The sequence below is a fragment of the Esox lucius genome, chromosome 19 (assembly GCF_011004845.1).
Source record: "Esox lucius isolate fEsoLuc1 chromosome 19, fEsoLuc1.pri, whole genome shotgun sequence".
Classification (NCBI taxonomy): Eukaryota; Metazoa; Chordata; class Actinopteri; order Esociformes; family Esocidae; genus Esox; species Esox lucius.
Genome location: NC_047587.1, coordinates 5,314,119 through 5,335,837, shown reverse-complemented (window position 1 = coordinate 5,335,837; position 21,719 = coordinate 5,314,119). Strand labels below are relative to the sequence as shown.

Here is a 21,719-nt window from a genome sequence, read left to right as displayed (position 1 = left end):
GATGTGACTCATGAGTAGCCAGGCCCATGCAGTTAAAAAATACCACACTATCTTCAAGGGCTATGATAAGTTTATAAGAGATTACGTTTTATTAGACATTATATACCGACGAGCCAAAACATCATGACCACTCACAGGTGAAGCGAATAACGTTGACCAACAAGGGCACATGTCAAGGGCAAACGTGATGGTCTGGGTAGATTAGATGGTAAGAGAACTATTAGTTCTCATAGTCAACGAGTTGGATGCAGGACCCCACACTGGGTGTCTTCTATAGTGATGCTCTGCCACGATGATACCACACACATCTTGTTAGTTTTTAGGTATTTTTGCCTTAATTCTCATCTTAATTCTCATGTTCAACTGCATTAAAATCTAGACAATTAAGCTTTCCAAATGTGGCAGTATGATCAGGGTCATTGATGTGCTGTACAATGATGAGCTATTCACTGACTCTGAAAATGTTTCTTTACATGTCAGAATTCCTTGTTTCATTATGCATTATAATGGCTACCCACAATGCCTTATAATGGCTATTTGTTCCTCATACAGACATGTATGACAGACTCCAATGGCAAATGCAAAGCCAAGAAACAAGACATTGACAGTTCTCGTATTCCTGCAAGAACTGTGTAGCAGAACATATTACCAATCAGAGACACTGGTCACGCCCAAATACTATTGGTGCCCTCATATAGGGAGTTATAATTTCTAAAATGTTGAAACCCATTATGTCAAATTTGGAGAATAGAGACAAAAGAAGAAAGTGTTTTTCATTGTCCCTGTAATTACAGAGGGCGCTGTAGAAAGGAAAGCAGTGGCTCTGAACAAGACTGACCAATCACCACGAACCAGAGTCATAGTTGACAATGACACATTCCCCACTGTCCGACTTCTTGTGAACTTCACATTCTTACACCCTTTTCTTGCTAACTTGCTAAGCCTCCCAAAAGCGACAAGATAACGGGACTTTGACAAACACAAATTCACGTAGGTTAGGACCTCGCTGCAGAGGCCACGGAAAGTAGAGGACCGACGCCTGGCTGACACTGTTACCAAGTAGGTTCTGGGACAACCGGGCCCAGTGCCCTGCCAGGACGGGTCCACCATAGTTTTAGTCCCGCGTCTGTTTGGGCTGTCCAGCAAACGGATGATGACAGAAAGTGAGTTGGCAAGACAAAAAAAAATACAAAATAAAAACTGGGAACCCTCTGCCAAGGGCTGTCCTCCAACCCACTGCTGACCTGAGACCAGCCTCTGAAAATAGTCACCCAACGCTAAAGGAAAAAGTGATCCCACTACTTAACCCAGAACCAACCGACTTGATGTACAGTAAATTACAGCCGCTCCGTCCACGTACGTTATAATCTGTCTGCATAACTTCAATCGGAATAAAAAATTGAGACTGTGACTTAAACCCAAATGTTTCTTCTCCTCCACCCCACCCCCCCCCCCCCATAACAGGATATTTTTGTATGGGGTGGAACAACAAAAGACATTGCTCTGTTTGTTTTGTGCTGGTGGCCAGAGCCACGTAATTGGAACCAGTGGACGGGGCCAGAGAGGGCCGACCAACCACAGTCTGTACTCCTCACTTACTGGTCTGGAGCTCTGCTGGCGTGTTTACGCTGTCTCTTCCAGAGAGACACATTTAGAACGACCGGGACCTGTCATTTCACAGACCCTGGCCACACTTGCCCCTGTGGCTGTCTGATCCAAGTGTGTGTGTGTGTGTGTGGGTTCCTGATCTATATAATAGGGATAAAACCATCCCCAAAATCAGAAAACCTTTACTAATGGGAGACATGTTTTCTGTCCCCATTTTGAAAAATGCTACTTTTTGGTGTCAGGTTTAGGGTACAAGTTATAACCGGGTAAGGGTTAGAATTAGGGTAAGGCATTACCAGTTTTAGGGCTAGGTTAAGTTCAGGCAGAAATGTGAAGGGATTGAGGTTAAGGTTAGGGTCAGGTTCAGGGTTAGTGGGCAATCAACTTTGAGGTCCCTATCTAGACAGCTACATGTGTGTGTGTGTGTGTGTGTGGAGTAGGAGTAAATCAGGTCCAGTTGGAATGACACTTTAAGCTGCGGCTGTAACACGTGTCATTGACGACTGTAAGAATAACACAACACAACACAACCTTTTCTCATCACTGAAGACTTTCTGTAACCCAGCTCAATGGCTCCTGACAGCGTAGCTGTTCTTATACTCGATTATTTGGTTTAAATACAATCAATGCTGTAATCATAACATAATACCTGGATTGAGGATAAGCATAAGAATAAATCATCTGTACTGTCATTGACAGAGCAGTGATAAAGTTTATAGCTTATGGATCTATTGTAGAGGGTTATGGCTGGTTGAAATATTATCAACTGTGCCACACAATCAGCATTTGACTGAGGGCGGGTGAGAGGTTTGTAAAGGGAGTTGTGTCCACATTAACAACCAAATCTTCCAACATTTCTGTACTTCAGGAATAACATTTCATAGCAGCGCTATTTGCCTGTAGTAGGTTGCAGCTATTTAGAAATGCAGCTGCATTTCTAAGTAGCTACACTGAGTGTGAGGAAGAGGACTGTGAATAGAAACAGTGGATGTTGTGTGTCCCAGTTTGGCTCCAATTCAAAATCCAACAGCTGGAAACACTTATTAAATTATCATTCCAACAGAATCATTCTCAAAAGTTTAATGAACATCAAATGAAGCACATAGCCGTGGCCAACAGATGAACAGGAAGTACATCCAGTGTCACACGTGAATGTGGTAGATGAGATGGAAGATAAAGTCCATACGAAAGCAACGTCTTTCTTCATAAGAATGCATTATAGCATGTCAGCTGGACCTATGGGAACACATGGGGGACAAGACTCTCCACTGTCAGCTGGACCTATGGGAACACATGGGGGACAAGACTCTCCACTGTCACCTGGACCTATGGGAACACATGGGGGACAAGACTCTCCACTGTCACCTGGACCTATGGGAACACATGGGGGACAAGACTCTCCACTGTCAGCTGGACCTATGGGAACACATGGGGGACAAGACTCTCCAGTCACCTGGACCTATGGGAACACATGGGGGACAAGACTCCCCAGTGTCATTATACCGATGACTATCTGACGGCAGCAAATGAAGCTTCTGAATTAACTTTTGATTAATGGTTCAAGCACAATGGTTTTCTTCAAGGCATCATCCACAGAGCCTCATCCGAGATCAGTTTATGACAATGACCATATGAATAAGCATGGCTGAAAATGTGAACTAGGACAAGGCTCATCCACCACTGACTACATTGCAGGCAGTTAAACCTAGAACCCTGGAGCTAATTCAACTGCAGACCTGGCAGGCTGGGAGTCCAAACTGGGCTCTAATTCAAGGGCAGACCTGGCAGGCTGGGAGTCCAAACTGGGCTCTAATTCAAGGGCAGACCTGGCAGGCTGGGAGTCCAAACTGGGCTCTAATTCAAGGGCAGACCAGGCAGGCTGGGAGTCCAAACTGGGCTCTTATTCAAGGGCAGACCTGGCAGGCTGGGAGTCCAAACTGGGCTCTAATTCAAGGGCAGGCCTGGCAGGCCGGGAATCCAAACTGGGCTCTAATTCGAGAGCAAACCAGGCAGGCTGGGAGACCAAACTGGGCTCTAATTCAAGGGCAGACCAGGCAGGTTGGGAGTCCAAACCTCAAATTCTCACAAAAATTCTATAAAACATTTCCCATGAAGCTGAGAACAAATATTGCATACACATTCAGCATTTTAGGTGTCGCAATAATAAATAATTATTGTGGCAACAATAGTTTTGGATGTTTTACAGATGTCCATGTCTCATGAAATTATTTACATTTAAGTTATTCAGGATCAAAACCACTTGCCATGTGTTTTCCTAAAGGTTGGCTAAAAGACGGGGGTAAAGAGGTTACCAAGAGCAAAACTAGTAATACATGACTTGTACTGTAATGTGTAAATGTTCAATGAATTCCTTATAAAGCGCCAGTTAAATCTATTCTTAGGCTTTATAATAACCTACACTTATAAACAATATATACAGTATATGCCCATGGGTGAGGATTGTATTCCTATAACCTTGCTCACAGCTGTCTCTGTTGGTTCAGTCACTGTCTCAATACTCTCTGGGCCACTTGGTCTCTCAGTTGGTTCAGTCACGGTCTCAATACTCTCTGGGCCACTGTCTTCCAACTCCTGTCAGTACTTCTCCAGCACCTATATCCTAGCATCAGGCACTAGCTCACTACTTTACAATCAATTTTCCAAAACAAAAAACTTACTTGAATTGTATGAAGCAGTTGCACAGGGTTATTGAAACGATTTATATATTATTACTTCATATTTAACATTTCATTAAAATATTTTGTCTTTGTGGTCACCTTGCTGACATAGTTTCCATTCGTGGCCACCAACTCTGAGAGGTGAAGAATTGCCTTTACAGGCAAAATATGAACTCATTATCTAGTCTAATTATTAACAAAACAAAAACGCAGGCGGTAGCATTACCATAGCTCACGTTTAAACTTAGAGAAAACGCAGCTGATAGACCATTTTGGAGTGGACGTCACGGTAACGTCACTGAAGTTTGGTGATGCCAGAAAACGTAGGGAAGTGGAAGGTAGGAAGTGTAGGGAAACGGGCAAGATTGTCAGAATAGGAATGCAAAAAAAGATGGCCTTAATTTGTATGGAATACCGTTGTTGAAGCCACCATTTGAAGCTAAATACTGACGTTTACGGTTGCAAGCCATTAGACAGACTGGACTGATGAAATCACCCGCATTTGGTGCTTGGCGGGTGTTCATTTCGAACCCTGTACACAACAAATCACAGGAAATTAAAAGAACACTTACAGTGTAGAGCTCATTGAGGACCTTCATCAAGTCTTCCTGGAGCTGAAATGTGATCTCCTTACTCTGAAAGAGAGAAATACAAAAAGTGTTTTACAACAAGATATATTTAGAGGTGATTCCAGTAATATAATCATACATAAATATTTGTTACATGGAAAAAACTAGCATAAAGAGTTGGGAGAACAGTAGGACTCTAATGAGATCACCAAACAAAGACACAATTGTCCAAAAAGACCTTTCATCTGCATGGCCTGAGAGAGATTTCTAATGAATAAATTCAATTAAGCAACCCAAGACTCCCTGAAATGCCACCAGACATGACTCCACAGAGATTCTCAGAACAGGGAAATAACAGTTATATGACTAATAGAAACTTATATCAGTGATCTCAAACCCGCAGCCTGGTTCCGACAGAATACCTGTGTTAAAGGCACTTTTTCATGGCAGGCCAATCATTGGGTGGGTTACTGAGTTAATAAGATGTGACAAAGTATTTGGATCACCATTTCAACATATGTATTAACTGGGCCTGACCACTCTGTCTTCCACTGCAAGCCAAGTCTCCCACAAACCATATAATCTGGACCTTAAGCAAGTTGTGGAGGTCCTTCCCAACAAAGCACCCCTCAGAGGGCTAGGAGAATATGTTCCAACCTACAACCAAACACCACGGAAAATAAGGGAGCAACAAGGACTGAGTACTTCAGATGAGGATAGACCGCAATCAAACTGTTCGGTTTAAAAATAAATAAATAGATGAGACGGGTATTTTTACACAAAATGCAAGAATGTGGGTGTTAAAAAAACAAAATCTGGACTGAAACAAACAAAACCAACCAAAGCAGAAGATACTGTAAGTAAAGGTATCCTACCTGCCATCACAGATCCCTGTCAGTCTAAACAGGCATCCACCTCCCTCCCTCACCACCTCACCCATACTCCCAGTCCCTTCCCCCAACAACTGACCAGATTAAAATTTTAACACCCTGATGCCAGATGCAAAACAGAAATCCAACAATAATCATACAAACACAGTAACATGGGACAAGTTGTAGTGTTGACTACTCTAAGTAGGAGTTGCCAGATCTTGCCATATCTGGATAGATTGCCACTCGAGATGTAACAAATTATTTCCAAATGTAAGACTACATGTACCTTAGGATTTTCAGTTTAGGATTTTGGATTCTAATTAGTGTCATTTCCACTATGTGTGACAGATTGTCATTGGATGCGATTCTGTGCCCGTACAGTAAAATAACAGCATGTTTTGCAATTTCAGAGAAAGTGTGATATAAGAGGTCATGTCCGTTGTTAGTGTATTTCTCACAAGGTTTCATGCAACCTTGTACAACACACATCTGCGGGTTCCTGTGTGGGAGTGACTGATGAGGAAGTGCCTCTGCTTAGGTCATCAACCCTGCTGATCCAGCTGGATTCATAGACATCCTAGTTGTCACCAACACCCGTGTGGAAGTGTGCAACTGCAGACACAGTCAAAAACACTTGAATTGAGGCATTTGAGGAATTCCTGAAGTTAAAGAATATAGGGGAATTTACCAAATCAGCAACGTAGCCATGGTCGGGTTAAAACATCTGGGAGAAACTTAGTCATAGCAGTCGTAAGCTTATAAGAGGAAGCCCATGCACAAAGAGGTCCAAAAAATAAAACTGACATTGACTGGCTGGCTGACTGGAAGAAGGCAAAGCACAAGCAAACAGGTCAATGCCAAAAAGAGCCCTACTGTAAGACTGACTTAATGACTAAGTGACTTTGCTTAGACTGAATTTATGTAACTGACTTGAATTGAACTGACAGACTGACTGGACATACTTGGTTTAGAATGACCGGGACTAAATAACGGACTAAACTAATTGGACCTGGACTGACCTGAAAGGAAATGACCAATTAGGTTGAACTAACTTGGCTTAAATTGACAGACCAACCCAGACTGACATGGAGAAGTGGTGTCGAGTCCAGACTTGTGGATGTAAAGCAGGGATGATTCATCCCTGTCAGTGTGTTTGCAAATGTGTTTGTGTGTGGACACATGGGTCTGTGCGTGACACCTGGCAGGCTGGCCTTCAGCTACCCAACAGGTTCTGTCTTTCGCTTACAAATTCACTCACAGACAGTGGACAAACAGATCAAGCAGTGACTACAAATAGAGCTTAAGCTACAATGCAGTCATGCACATTGACAGAATGGTTGGAAGGATCAATAGCCTGGTTGGCCAGTATGGTTGGGCTGGTTCTGGCCTAGTGAGCTCATTATTAGCACCGACAAGTTGAAGCGGACATCAGTGTCTATGTTGTTTATATGTCCAAGAATTTGTGAGGATATGTCCATAATAGTATATAATGTACTGTGAATTGCATTAGTATTCTCTTGGACCGTTTCCAATTTCGTAGCATTACATGGCGTTATCGAAAAGGATTCAACTGTGCTTTCTTGTGACAGATTTACACAAAACACCTTTTTCATAGGAAAAATTCCAAAGATTTACAGTATATATTACTGGTTTCACCATCATCATCATTTTCTTCCGCTTTTCCGGGGCCAGGTTGCAGGGGCAGCAGTCTAAGCAGGGATGCCCAGACTTCCCTCTCCCCAGACACTTCCTCCAGCTCTTCCGGTGGGACACTGAGGCGTTCCCAGACCAGCCGGGAGACATAGTCCCTCCAACGTGTCCTAGGTCTTCCCCGGTGTCTTCTCCCGGTGGGACGAGCCCGGAACACCTTCCCAGGAAGGTGTTCTGGAGGCATCCGAAACAGATGCCCAAGCCACCTCAGCTGACCCCTCTCGATGTGGAGGAGCAGCGGCTCTACTCTGAGCTCCTCCCGGGTAACCAAGCTTTTCACCCTAAGGGATCGCCCAGCCACCCTGCGGAGAAAGCTCATTTCGGCCGCCTGTATCCGGGATCTTGTCCTTTCGGTCATGACCCAAAGCTCATGACCATAGGTGAGAGTAGGAACGTAGATTGACCGGTAAATCGAGAGCTTCGTCTTGCGGCTCAGCTCTTTCTTCACCACGACAGACAGATACATCGACCGCATTACTGCAGAAGCTGCACCGATCCGTCTGTCAATCTTTCCATCCTTCCCTCACTCGTGAACAAGACCCCTAGATACTTAAACTCCTCCACTTGAGGCAGGCACTCTCCACCAACCTGAAGTGGGCAAGCCACCCTTTTCCAACTGAGGACCATGGCCTTGGATTTGGAGGTATTGATTCTCATCCCCACCGCTTCACACTCGGCTGCAAACCGTCCTAGTACATGCTGAAGTTCCTGGTTTGAATGGGCCAACACGACAACATCATCCGCAAAGAGCAGAAAAGAAATCTTGTGGTCCCCAAACCTGACACCCTCTGGCCCCTGGCTGCGCCTAGAAATTCTGTCCATAAAAATTACGAACAGATCCGGCGACAAAGGGCAGCCCTGCCGGAGTCCAACATGCACTGGGAACAAGTCTGACTTACTGCCGGCAATGCGGGCCAAGCTCCTGCTTCGGTCGTACAGGGACCTGACAGCCAATAGCAAAGGACCCAGGACCCCATACTCCCGAAGCACCCTTCACAGGATGCCGCGAGGGACACAGTCAAATGCCTTCTCCAAATCCACAAAACACATGTGGATTGGTTGGGCAAACTCCCATGAACCCACCAGCATGGAGAGGGTATAGAGCTGGTCCAGTGTTCCACGGCCCGGACAAAAACCACACTGTTTCTCCTGAATCTGAGGTTCTACTATCACACTGTTCCTCTCCAAGACCCTGGCATAGACTTTCCCAGGGAGGCTGAGAAGTGTGATCCCCCTATAGTTGGAACACACCCTCAGGTCCCCCTTCTTAAAAAGAGGGACCACCACCCCGGTCTGCCATCCCAGAGGCACTGTCCCCGACCGCCAAACGATGTTGCACAGGCGTGTCAACCAAGACAGTCCCACAACATCCAGAGACTTGAGGTACTCAGGGCGGATCTCATCCACCCCCGGTGCCTTGCCACCGAGGAGTTTCTTGACTACCTCTGTGACTTCAGCCCGGGTGATGGACGAGTCCACCTCTGAGCCCTCATCCTCTGCTTCCTCAATGGAAGACCTGATGGCGGGATTGAGGAGATCCTCGAAGTACTCCTTCCACCGCCCGACGACATTCCCAGTTGAGGTCAACAGCTGCCCACCTCTACTGTAAACAGCATTGGTAGGGCACTGTTTCCCTCTCCTGAGGTGCCGGACAATTTGCCAGAATCTCTTCAAGGCCAGCCGATAGTCATTCTCCATGGCCTCACCGAACTCCTCCCAGGCCAGAGTTTTTGCCTCCACAACCACCCGGGCTGCAGTCCGCTTGGCCTGCTGGGACCCGTCAGCTGCCTCAGGAGTCCCACAAGCCAACCAGGCCTGATAGGACTCCTTCTTCAGCTGGACGACATCCCTTACTTCTGGTGTCCACCACCGGGTTCGGGGATTGCCGCCTCGACAGGCACCGGAGACCTTACGGCCACAGCGCCGAGCGGCCGCTTCGACAATGGCGGTGGAGAACATGGTCCACTCGAACTCAATATCTCCAGCCTCCCTCGGGATCCAGTCGAAGCTCTGCCGGAGGTGGGAGTTAAAGATCTCTCTGACAGGAGACTCGGCCAGACATTCCCAGCAGACCCTAACAGTACGCTTGGGCCTGCCGAGTCTGTCCAGCTTCCTCCCCCGCCATCGGATCCAACTCACCACCAGGTGGTGATCAGTTGACAGCTCCGCCCCTCTCTTCACCCGAGTGTCCAAGACATACGGCTGCAGGTCAGATGAAACGACAACAAAGTCGGTCATTGACCGACGACCCTCTCGTTCACCCCTTATGGTCCCTCCTGCAGGTGGTGAGCCCACGGGAAGGTGGCCCCACGTCGCTCCTTCGGGCTGAGCCTGGCAGGGCCCCATGGGGAAAGGCCTGGCCACCACCAACCCCGGGCCTGGCTCCAGGGTGGGGCCCCGGCTGCACCATACCGGGCGACGTCACGGACCTCAACATTTTTCTCATCATTAAAGGGTTATGAAGGGTTTTGAACCACTCTTACTGGTTTTACATTGAAAGAAAAAAAGGATTGAAGGCCAAGTTTAAGCAAGCCTTAATTTGTTCAGGAGACTTCCACTTCCTTTCTCCCCCAAACACACACACACGTGAGCACATAATGCACAGTACGTTTGCATTGCCCGCCCTCCTTGAGGAGTGCAACTGCAGCCCGGGTTCAGAGAAGAGAACCTCAGTGTCAGAACCAAGACCTGTCAGCTCTTTCCTTTGACATGACTGGGAAATGGTCCAGTGGTCAATGAAGAGGCCTCTCAGGAGAGCTTCGGGTGCAGCTCCGACAGCTCATCTGTTTCTTCGCTCTACAGATGCCCCAATCAGGTGACCTGGATAAGGCCTTTACGAGGAAGGGGAGTCCTCAGCCACTCGAATAGTCAATGAAGACAAACTAATCAGAAAATGAAAGCCTCAGAATTATGAACAATACACTTTATAATGAACAGTTCTAACAGTAAAATAATGAGCCTTGGAGCCCTAATCACTACTCTGGACTGGTGCATTTTGTAACTTATGCTACAGGCATAGCCTGCTATTAATTAAATGGGAATGTCTGCATCACACGGCCATCCAACTACAGACTTGCCTGTGAAGCTGAGTAGTCAGCCTAGGATTGGAGACCAGATGCTGCTGGAAGTGATGTCAGATGGCCTGTATGAGGCTGTCTTTCCTCTGGTCTAAAGACCAAATCCCAAAGCCCCAGGTCAGTAAAGGGGATACTGCATGGCGTAGGGTGCTGTCATTTCAGTGGGGACTGTTAAATGTTTATTCAGAGTCTGGTTGGTAAAGATCCCACAGATCTCACTGTAGTCCGAGTAAGTTTGTTAACACCAGTGTCCTGGCTAAAAGTCCAATCTGACCCTCATAACATCCCTGTTATTTAATAAACACTGGCTCATTATTCCTGGCTCCTCTCCTTTATGTAATTAAAATAAATTGTCACATACTAATAGGTACTAAATGCAATCACTAAGGAATGGCAGTTGCTCTGAATTTGAACAACTTCAACATGACTCAATAGTAAATATAATTGTGGGTTATCGAGTAAGGCTCAGGGCTTATTTGCATTAAGAGAGAGAGAGAGAGAGAATAAACCACTAGATAGACTTCTTGATTTGCATAATCCTTTTCACAGCGTTAGAATTTACACTGTCATCCTCAAGACATCCCATGCCTCTGGACGTCACCTGTAGGAGAATCGAGTGAGACGCGAGCGTGCTGCACAGATACAGTCGACTTCGCACGTGCAAACCTTGTAATGCAAATAATCCCATTTTTATCAGAGGACCACCAACATTGGCTCCCCTTTTAAGTGTATCAGCCTATGAATGATACTAATCGCATCAGACAACAGGGATGGGGAGAGACTGGAATCCACCAAGACCCCCGGGGGGGGTGATGGGTTTCACGTGGCCTCCAACATCAATCAGGCCATGGAGGACTGTGTACCCCTGGGCCCAGGTCTGGTGGGTAGCGCCCCAGCAGCATGACTGCTCCAGCGTGACCGGCAGAAGAACCTCGCTGGGACTATACTGAGAGCCTACACCGATCACATTGGCTGATGTATTACTGAGTAGCCCACGCAGCTAGTGTGGGTAACGGACTTTACCAAGGTAAAAGACATTGCATTTGCCTTGATCAAGAGACAGGGACAATTTAGTGATACCTGGTGCGGTTTCATGTTCATCTAAGATGGTACACGATGGGTTGTACGGTATAGAGCCTGAAGCACACTAGAAAATGCACACAGAGGAGCAGTCCATCTTGTGGCCGGAGACTTATAATAAAACTAAAATCCATTCTAGCTAACTGGTTATCTAGGTTAACTGTTAGTCTAACTAGAGATGACAATGCTCTGGGTCATGGGTTCAAGTCCCTCCCTGCCATTTGGCAAATCTTAACACAATTATATTCTCCTGCTTCCGGCCATCTAGCAAAAACTCAAACAGGAAGTACGAGTAATGCACAGAAGTGGTTAAATGAATCAATCAAATGTTTTTTTCTAAAGCCCTTTTTACATCAGACACAAAGACAGCCAGTCTAAAACCCCAAAGAGCAAGCAACAACAGTTCATGCACAGTAGCTAGGAAAAACTTCGATGTATGGTCCAAAATTAGGAAGAAACCTAGACAGGAACCAGCCTCTGAAGGGTGGCCTGTCCTCTTCTGGCTGTGCTGGGTGAAGATTATAAGAGTACATAATCTTATGGGGCAAGTCAATGTTTTTGTATTATCAGAAGATAATGGACAAGACTGGTTCACAAACATACTAGATTGGTTCTAGATTCATCTATAAACAAGTTTAATATGACCATCTATGGCTGGCGTTTATGACTGCATTGATCGAAGTACAATACCTAAACAAAGCCTTATATTAAACATCAACCACGCTTGAGACCCAGAGCATCTGCTGTTCACGTCAACTACAATATGTAAAGTCACTGCACATTGATGATGTAAGACTTCAACATTCACAAGGCCACAGGGTCAGACTGCATACCAAGGAGCACACTCACTGCATTGCAAAGACCAGCTGTCAGCTGTTCGTACTCTCCCTGACGGTCTGCAATGCCAACAAGCGTCCTCCTCCTGGACGGTAACAAGACAGAAAGGCCCTGGACGGTGTACTACAGAAAACGAACATGACTAACATGGTCCGCAAACACTCCGATAGGTGTGAAGAATGCAGACCAGGGGCCTCTCAACCCGTAGAAGCCTGAAAACGTGTCGTGGGAATCCCAAATCATTAAGCCTTCCTACAGCCACATCGCTGCGAGCACCCAGACACACAGACCTTAATTAACTTGGACCGCACAGACTGACACAGTACTGTTACTGCCTATATACGACCCAGTTATCGTTATTCATGTCATTGTAATTTGTGTCACTGTGTTTATGTATGTTTTTGTTAGTCCACATTCGTTGTTAATGAGGCTTGTTAATATATAGATTTTTATTCACTAACACATCATCCCATGGCATTGTTAAACTGGTTTCACATTGGCTTGAGTTATAGCTGTTGTATGACAGGATCAGTCAACTAAAATAACACAGTTTTTCCACTCAGCTAGTGTGTTGTGGAACTTCCAATTTGTGACGTGTTTTCCTTGTGTATTTTCATAGAAATACTTTCATATTGAATGAACTTTCAAATGGAGGAACTAGAAAACTTTAACAGTGAAGGCTTTCAAGTGTATGTTAGAGGTACCTTGCATTTCAACCAGAATGTGACTTTGATAAATAAAACAATACTAAGTAACCAGAAAAAAAACAGTTGTATAAATAATGAAAAGAAATTGCATGTTATAAGACCCGCTCAACCACGACAAAACTCACATTTAGAGGTGGCCCTTTTCAAAAAAGACAAACAATTTGAGCTTAGCTGTGACTTTCTGTGAAGTGGCTAAACATGAGTGAAAAAGCACAGGTCTAGAACACATCTGTCCACGGTACTCCTCATAAACGTGGAACAAAGCCTAAGGCATGAACACAAGCCCGAAGCCTACACTACAAAACACTCACCTTGCAAAAGCCTATTCAAATATGTTGAACACAAGTAGATATGTTTGGAATTTGAAAAAATAAAAGACTAGTCTTTGATGAGAGGATTCCAAAACAGCAGCAGTATGGTGTAAAAGGATGAGGCTCTGTAGTAACTGCTTCTTTGGTGTTCGTCTCTTGTTACTGCGCTAGGCAGAGATCAAAGTCACTCAGATGTACTAATTAGAGGGCAGGGGAGTCTGCGCGCCCTTGTGACAGACTGACCCCCAGTAAGGGAATGCCTTTTGGTTTGGCCCCTGGCTGCCAAACATCACCATACAAGCCAGAGGGGGCTTGTATGGTGATGTTAATGCTAATGCGTAACATTAGAATGGAAACGTCTTAACAAAGGACACTATATACTGAACTGATTATGAAGAATGTGCCGCTCGAGTAAAAACCCAGGTAAAGAAGTACAGTTTATTCTTTATTTAAATCCCAGAGAATGAACTGCAGGAATTGATGTACGGGGGGAGAACACAGTTAGAACACAGCAAGAAGTCCAGTACTGCAAATAGCAGTGACGTGGGTTAGACAGGGAATGAAGAACATCTAAAACCCACTCCACTCCAGCCCTGCGTCTGAACCATAAAAAACCTGGTCCCCCTAGGGACGGACAGTCGTAACATCCTTTGTGTGTGTGTGTGTGTACGCATGAATTTGTGTGTCTGTACCTGTCCTGTGTGGCAGCCAGATGCCACCACCAACCACCAGCCAGATGCCACCATCAAGAGACACTAATGACTTCTAACATACATGAAACCCTCTATTTGCTCTACGTCTACTTGACGGATCTAAAAGGACCTGCAATGAAAGAGAAATAACTCTGAAACTTTTTTTAGTCTTAAGCAGCCCACTGGAACAGGCCCTGGTTTGTCATTTTCAGGGCTGTGGTGGGCTCATGTGATCTGCTAGGGAGTGGTCCTCTCTGCGGCCTGAGTGGACCAGCAGTCAGCAGCAGTAGCAGGGCTTCGGTCCCAAACCCACAGCCTTCCGATGGGAGGGTGAGGTCGCCCATTTAGGCTTTTATCCTCTCTGCCCAAGGATTCACAGGACTAAACATGCCATCAAGATGTTATCGAACACAACTCTGAAATGCAATAAACTCCATCTACACCCAGGAGCCATTCATCAAACCATCTGGGCACCCCCAGTCCAGTGCCAGTTTATCTAAAGCTGTAGGGTTACAGTGTAGGATAACAGTATTATCAGGGACCCGGGTTGTGTAATGACAACGTGGTTAAGCACAAAATGTATCCAATACAATGAGGTACAAGTGTTCCTTTCCAATTAATTCAAGGGTTAAATAACAGCTCCTGGCCTTTAATTGGTTAGAAATGCTCTGATCAGATCTCTGGGACTGCTTGGCGCTCCGTCACCTCAATGAGCCGGTCGGAAATGTGAAAGCAGAAACATTAGTGCCGAGGAGCTCACCTTCTTGAGCAGGCGGGTGGAGTCGTCGCTGATCTGCATGAAGCGCATGATGACGTTGTTCAGGTAGATGTCACTCAGGGTGGCGTGGTCCTTGCTCTCCCGCCTCACCTGGTTCAACAGCAGGTACCAGCAGTTGACTGGGGACAGCAGGTTCTGGTCCTTCCTGTAGGGTCACAGAGCAGCACATCGATTACGCTCAGGCTGTCTGAAGACTTGCCTTTGCCATCCGTGCATGGAGGTCACAGCCCCCGCTGCCGGACAGTTTCGCCCGACTCTCCTCAGCCAGCAAGATGTTTGAAGACTTCTGAAAGTGGACCAGAAGCCACTAAAGTGTTAGCGAGATGATTGTACCACAGCCCTCCCAACGTTCCCCTGGTGATGAGTGCCCTATATAAGAGCATGCACTCTATATACCAGCAGAGTGCACACTGCTCAGTGTGCTTGTGGGGGAGTTGGGTTTGTGAGATTGTATAAATGACATTTCTGGGGCATAGCTGGAGAGATGTTCTGAGTTGATATGACTTTTCGCAACAGGGGAGAGAGCCCACGACAAGTAAACGTAGGAGGCTTTAGACTTTGTCAAATAATCTGTTAGAGGAGTTACTTTACAGTAATGTAGGGTTTTTACACAGATCCACGTCCCTTGTTGCGTGCCTGTCCGTCAGCCTACTGTGGGACATTCTCCAGGCGCGGGGGGCAGCACGGGGAGGGGGGGGGGGGGGCAGAGATGGACAGCTGTGGTAACCAGTGGCTTGCAGCAGGACCACATCATCCGTTTAATCCGAACCAATCTTCCTGCTGTAGAGCAGTTAGCTTGAGCAGAGGAAGGAGGCCAAAAGAAAGGCCAAGGTCTTGGACCTTAGGGGCAGCTGGCAGGAACACTATGCAAGCTCTCCTCTGGAGCTCTGGAAGGGCTCCACCCTGAAGGTCAGTCAGCAAGGATAGGAAGCACAGGGGCTAGAGGACCAAACATGCCGGACCACAGAACTGAAACACTCCGTCGCTCTCTCTGAACATTTTGTGACGTTTTCGAAAAACAGGAAAGCCGTGTGCATGTCACAAAAGACAGGCCAGGAAATGAAAAACATCCCAACGGCGGCCACATGCAAGGTCATTTGTCCTAGACAATGTAAAATGGAGATTCATTTATTTCAGCTAAAAGCACAAGAAAAACATCGGGGCATGCAGGAAGAAGGAAAGAAAGAAAAAGCACAGTTACGGCAATGGAATACGTATGGCAGCGCTACTGGACAGCATCAGACATACAAACACTGTCAGGACTGCAATTATCATAAATCCTTTATGCCTTAGGCATCTGTCGAGAGACATTCTTTGATTTATTCACTCTCTGTGTGTGTGTGTATATAACAGGATGAGGGCTGCCAGCAAGTGACTGCGTGTTTATCTTGTAGGTTTTTATGCATGAGTATCCAGTAGGTCAGAATGTGATTGGCAGGTCTGTACTGTAATGAGCCTGCGCATGGGACATCGGCTGGAACCACGGCTTCGATATCAATATCCAGCCCTGCTAATGGCTGGGCTCTGATATAGAATGCACTATACAATGTGTGACCGACCGACCCACTCTGTCTTGCCTCAGTACACAAAGCAGCAGCGCGGGGCTTGGCGCTGCGTATGGGCTTACCCGGTTCGCCAGAACACGAACGCCATGGCCCAGTTCCCCATGAACACACACACGGCTTGCAATCTCAAACGCCCCCGGGTTCCCTATATAGCGCATTACTTTAGACTGTGTTTGTAAGCGGACAGTCACAGTCACAGCATTCGTTCACCGCTGGTGTGCACAATACAGCCACACCAATGAAGAAGTGACAGGAACCTTCTGTTAGAGTCCCCAACACATCCCAGTGAACGGAGAAAAAGGCACTGGGTCACTACAAGGTCATTATATCTAATGCGGCACCAGTGGAGATGGAAACACTGTGGGAACCATTGACCGAACACTAGCCCTTCCAATAAATCAATGGCCTAGTAGTGAGGCTGTGTGTGCTGGCTAATGAGACAACCTGCTGGACCTGATGTCCAGTCGTGGATGAAGAGGGGAGTGTGTGTGTGTGTGTGTGTGTGTGTTTTGGGGGAGGGGGGGCGGGGTCTGTCAGGAAGTGACCAGACTGCTAGCTAGCCTACATAATGGCAGGAAATGCTCATAATGTCATTATTTCCTCTCCAACACAGGAATTACTAAAGGCCAGAAAGACAGCTGAGGACCACACAGGTAGAGACAGGACATTCGGTAACTGACTGTCTTCAGAAGACATGAGAGAAACACAAGCGCAGGTGTGTTTGGGTGTTCACAAAAAATAAATAATGCTCCCTCTTACATTGCCCCAATGCCCACAGACTTAAAAAAACCATTACACCACTGTATAACAATACCTGTACTGGGACAGTGACAATGAAGGATAACCAATATCTTAACACGCATAACGCCTCCTCACTGGCTTCAATAAGAGTCTTTCTCTAAGGGGCAAACTGTTAGAAGTCAAATTCATTGTCTGACACCGGAGGCTATAACGTCCTTGCGACAGTAAACATCTTGTCCCCTGTGGTTCAGTGAGTAGAGCATGGTCGTTTTCAAGCCGGCTTTCTGGACTGGATTCATATTAGGACCAGACCTCAGAAAATATTTCAGGGCAAGTTGAATTTGGAGTATTTAAGGTATATTGGGAGCATATTAGCGCATATCAAAAGAAATCTGAATCCTATTAGACAAAAAAGTCCCATTAACTGATTAACCAGCTTTATTTACTGGGGGAAGAAATCCTGTCGATTGAAGCAACTCCCTCTCAGGGGTGGCGTTGGCTAAAAAAATTATGAAATTATCCCTCTGACACCCCCTAATCTAACCATACTCTCTCCCACTGGTTGCCTGGCTGGGTGACTCCCTGGGATGGTGGCCTGTTGGTTGCTCCCACTAGTAGGCTGGCTGGCTGCCAGACTGATTCTCTGCCTCTCCACAGTACACTGACTTGTTGGTCTCTCTCATTGGCTGAATGTCTCTCCGTAGAATACAGAGTTGTTGGTCTCTCCCTGGAATAAAGGGCTGTTGGTCTTTCTTATTGGCTAACTGACAGACGAGAAAGCAAGTGGATAAAAGGGGAGCTGATCCAGTTTGGAGGCTTGTGTGCTCAGGATGTCTGTCTGCTGGAGAGGACTACTGGTCAACATATAAAACATGAGAGAATCAAAACGACAATATACTATTCATTTTATTATTGCATTGATCAGAACTTATTTAACACACAAATACTACCCAGATGTGTTATTTGTTCATTACATTTTTTGTGATCAGCTGTGACCAATATTGCTGATAATCAGATCTGATCTGTTAATTGAATGACATTGCAATTACAAACAAGCTGAGCTTGATGATTCAACTTTGTTACAAACATTTTACTAAATCAATTCATATCTACAGTGGATATAAAAAGTCTACACATGATTAATTACATATAAAGTTCAAAATGTTCTTAGTTGCATCTCAGAGCAGAAGCCATGGTCCGCAGAGAGCAGAGAGGTTTCTCATTGTTGAAAGATTAACATTTTGGAATGGCCCACCCAGACCCCAGACCTGAATCCAATGGAACATCTGTGGGGTGATCTGAAGAGGGCTGTGCACAATCTGACAGATTTGGAGCACTTTTGCAAAGAAGAGTGGGTGAATATTGCCACGTCAAGATGTGCCATGCTAATAGACTCCTACCCAAAAAGACTGAGTGCTCTAATAAAATCAAAAGGTGCTTCAACAAAATATTAGTTTAAGGGTGTGCACACTTATACAACCTGGTTATTGTGAGTTTACTATTTATTTATTTTCCCCCCTCAAAGATTTCAGTTTATTTTTCAATTGAATTGTTCACATTATAGGTCACATTAAAGGTGGAAAAAGTTCTGACATTATTTCTCTTTGTCTCATTCTTTTACATCATAAGAACCTGGCATTTTAACAGGGGTGTGTAAACTTTTTATATCCACTGTATTTAGCACTCATAATAAAAGATGATACCAGACAATACCGTATCAATTCATATCAATTTAGCACTCCTAATAAAGGGGATACCAGAAAATACCATATCAATTCATATCTATTTAGCACTCATAATAAAGGGGATACTAGATAATACTGTATCATTTCATATCTATTTAGCACTCATAATAAAGGGGATACCAGATATACCGTATCATTTTATATCTATTTAGCACTTATAATAAAGGGGATACCAGATATACCGTATCAACCACATAAATGAATGAAGTACTCTGAATAACTTAGGGACTCTGAATAATTGAACAAGTGGGATGCTGAGGCGTGAGTCAGAGAGCCTAATGTCAAGGATATCAAGATGGATCCCCAGCATACACCTCTGTGATCACCATGAAGAATGTGTCCTGGCTACCCTGGATTATAGTATCATCATTCTGACACAATCCAATTGGTTCCATTTTGTCAGGCAAGCTCAATAAAGCCCAGAAAAAGTATTTTAAATTATTTGAAAAAAAGGTTCTTGAACAAGGTTCTAAATGTAGTTTCATCTGCCAACTCCACCTCCTGCTGGCCTTTCAGTACCAGCTTTCATCTGTCACAGAGTGCTAAAAGGAGCTCGAGAACTTGTCTCTCGCGACGACTCCAAATCAGGAAACTTTTATTTATAATGTTTTTGAATGGCATTGGCTGCCGGCACTAACATTTCTATTGGATGTTAAATTTCAAGAAATCTGCCCTAAAACACGCATGGTTAGTGTGGATCAACAGTGATTATCTTTTTAATAAGAAATATTCCAGATTTGATGTTTATATATTTGCAACATTGCAGTAAATTACTGATTTATCACTAAATTACTCACTCCATAACAATGATGACAACCTGGCACAAAACACTGAACCGTCGCTGTGTATTTTGTGTGTGTGTGTAAGTATATATATGATATATGAGAGACCACTGCAACATTATCGGTTTCTCTGGTTTTACTATTCATAGGTATGTGTTTGAGTAAAGTGAACAGTTTTGTTTTATAAACTACTGAGAACAGTACTCCCAAATTCCCCGAAAAATATTGTCATTTAGAGTATTTATTTGGAGAAAATAACTACTGGTCAAAATAACCAAAAAAACATGCATTGTTTTCAGAGCTCAAATAATGCAAAGAAAACAAATTAATATTCATTTTTCAACAACAAAATACAAATGTTTTAACTTAAGAAGAGTTCAGAAATCAATATTGTTGAGTTGAGTTGACATGATGAAATTCACACAAGTTGGAAAAGCCTGTGATTTCAAATGTTTACTCTGATTTACGGTGTGAGCTTGAATACAGCCCTCAATTGGTTGGTTACTATGGTTTCCATTAACCATCGCTACGTCATTTTGTTCTCAAGGATTTACACAATGCACAGTAAAGATTCTACATTGTGCAAACGAAAACCAAACTGGCAAGAACAGCTTTCACTTCTTGGCCAACTTGTGCATGAAAGGAAGTACATTAAAGAAATGCTTGAGTTGGCATAACTTCTAAAATATATACACACTCTTGCAAATAAATGTGGCTTTCCCACTTCTGTCCAGAATCATAGATGAGTGTGAAAAGCACTGGTATTCTTGGTAGTCTCAGGCCAGAGATTGCAGAATTCAAGCGACAAACAATTGCTGCAGGTAATAGGACATTAGGCCAATTATTTTCAATTACACTAAACCACAATGTTTTATTCTCTGTCAGTCAATGTTTCAGTCAATACAAAAATGAACACATGTATTTATACCTAAATTAATCTCACTATAAGAGTCATTGCAGACATGTAATCTATAATTCAAAACATTTATTGCATTTATTAGGAGGAGGCTCCTATTGTCTCAGTGGTTGACAGTGTCCTTGGGTACTCAGACACCAGCATAACGGGACTGATTACCAGGCAGTGTGTCAGCAGAAGCCATTTTTGGATTGTTTGTGATTTGGGCTTATTGACAGATTTAGTAGCTTGTTTTAGCGCTAAAACACGTTGTTAAATACTCTCAGACCAAATGTAGGAGTACTAAAATTAGGACTGACACGCCCATTGTTTTTCTCATTCCATTTCTTGGAAATCAGCACGTTGGGAGCCACTTTCAGCCTAAAGATGTTTTGTGAATAGGGCCCCAGTGCTCTGGACATTCATGCTGGCATGTCGTTGTGTGTTCAAAGATCATTAGCTTATTGATGTCACTATAACAACCAGATGATGGCCATCTGCCAGTTACCAACCGTGACGTGACAGAGTTGCATGGTAAACATCAATGTTGACTACCAGTGGGAAACAACTAATTATGAGACAGTAAGCACCGAACCGAACTGTCAGGTGCTTTAGGCATTTATACAAGTGTGTTGTTATCCCAGGGACTGGTCAATTGTGATTCAATGGGAGTCAATTGTGATTCAATGGGAGTCAATTGTGATTCAATGGGAGTCAATTGTGATTCAATGGGAGTCTATGGGAATTAATGGAGGTCAAGCAACAAAAAAAACAACAGAGTGAACGTGGAGCCATCGTCTGTTGCGATCGTTCTCTATGGCGCACACACCGAGAGAAGACCTATACATTAGACTAGAAAAAAAACGGGTCCTGGATGGAGCCCCCCTTACTGCCTTTTGTACCACAGAGGAAACCAGAGGCTAGAAATCTCTGTCCTGCTAACACACTAACCGAAATTATTTAACTGGTCTCACATTAGCAATGGGGCCATCAACATAAACGGAATGGACCACATATCTTGGCTTCTTGTCAAATCTAGAAAAACCGCAGTCAGAATCTGACAATGCAGAAC

At 44.7% G+C, this 21,719-nt stretch overlaps 1 protein-coding gene across 6 annotated transcripts in view; it reads right to left on the bottom strand.

Moving 5' to 3' along the window:
* Positions 1-21,719, bottom strand: part of srgap1a (SLIT-ROBO Rho GTPase activating protein 1a) — a 115,943-nt gene that overhangs the window by 50,464 nt on the left and 43,760 nt on the right. For all 6 annotated transcript variants that reach the window (XM_010883340.4, XM_020056798.2, XM_020056799.2 and 3 more), the window contains exons 3-4: positions 14,902-15,064; positions 4,859-4,921 (exon numbers count right to left, since the gene is read on the bottom strand). In XM_010883340.4, the coding sequence (XP_010881642.1) occupies positions 4,859-4,921; positions 14,902-15,064 (226 nt within the window). The remainder of the gene's footprint in view (positions 1-4,858; positions 4,922-14,901; positions 15,065-21,719) is intronic.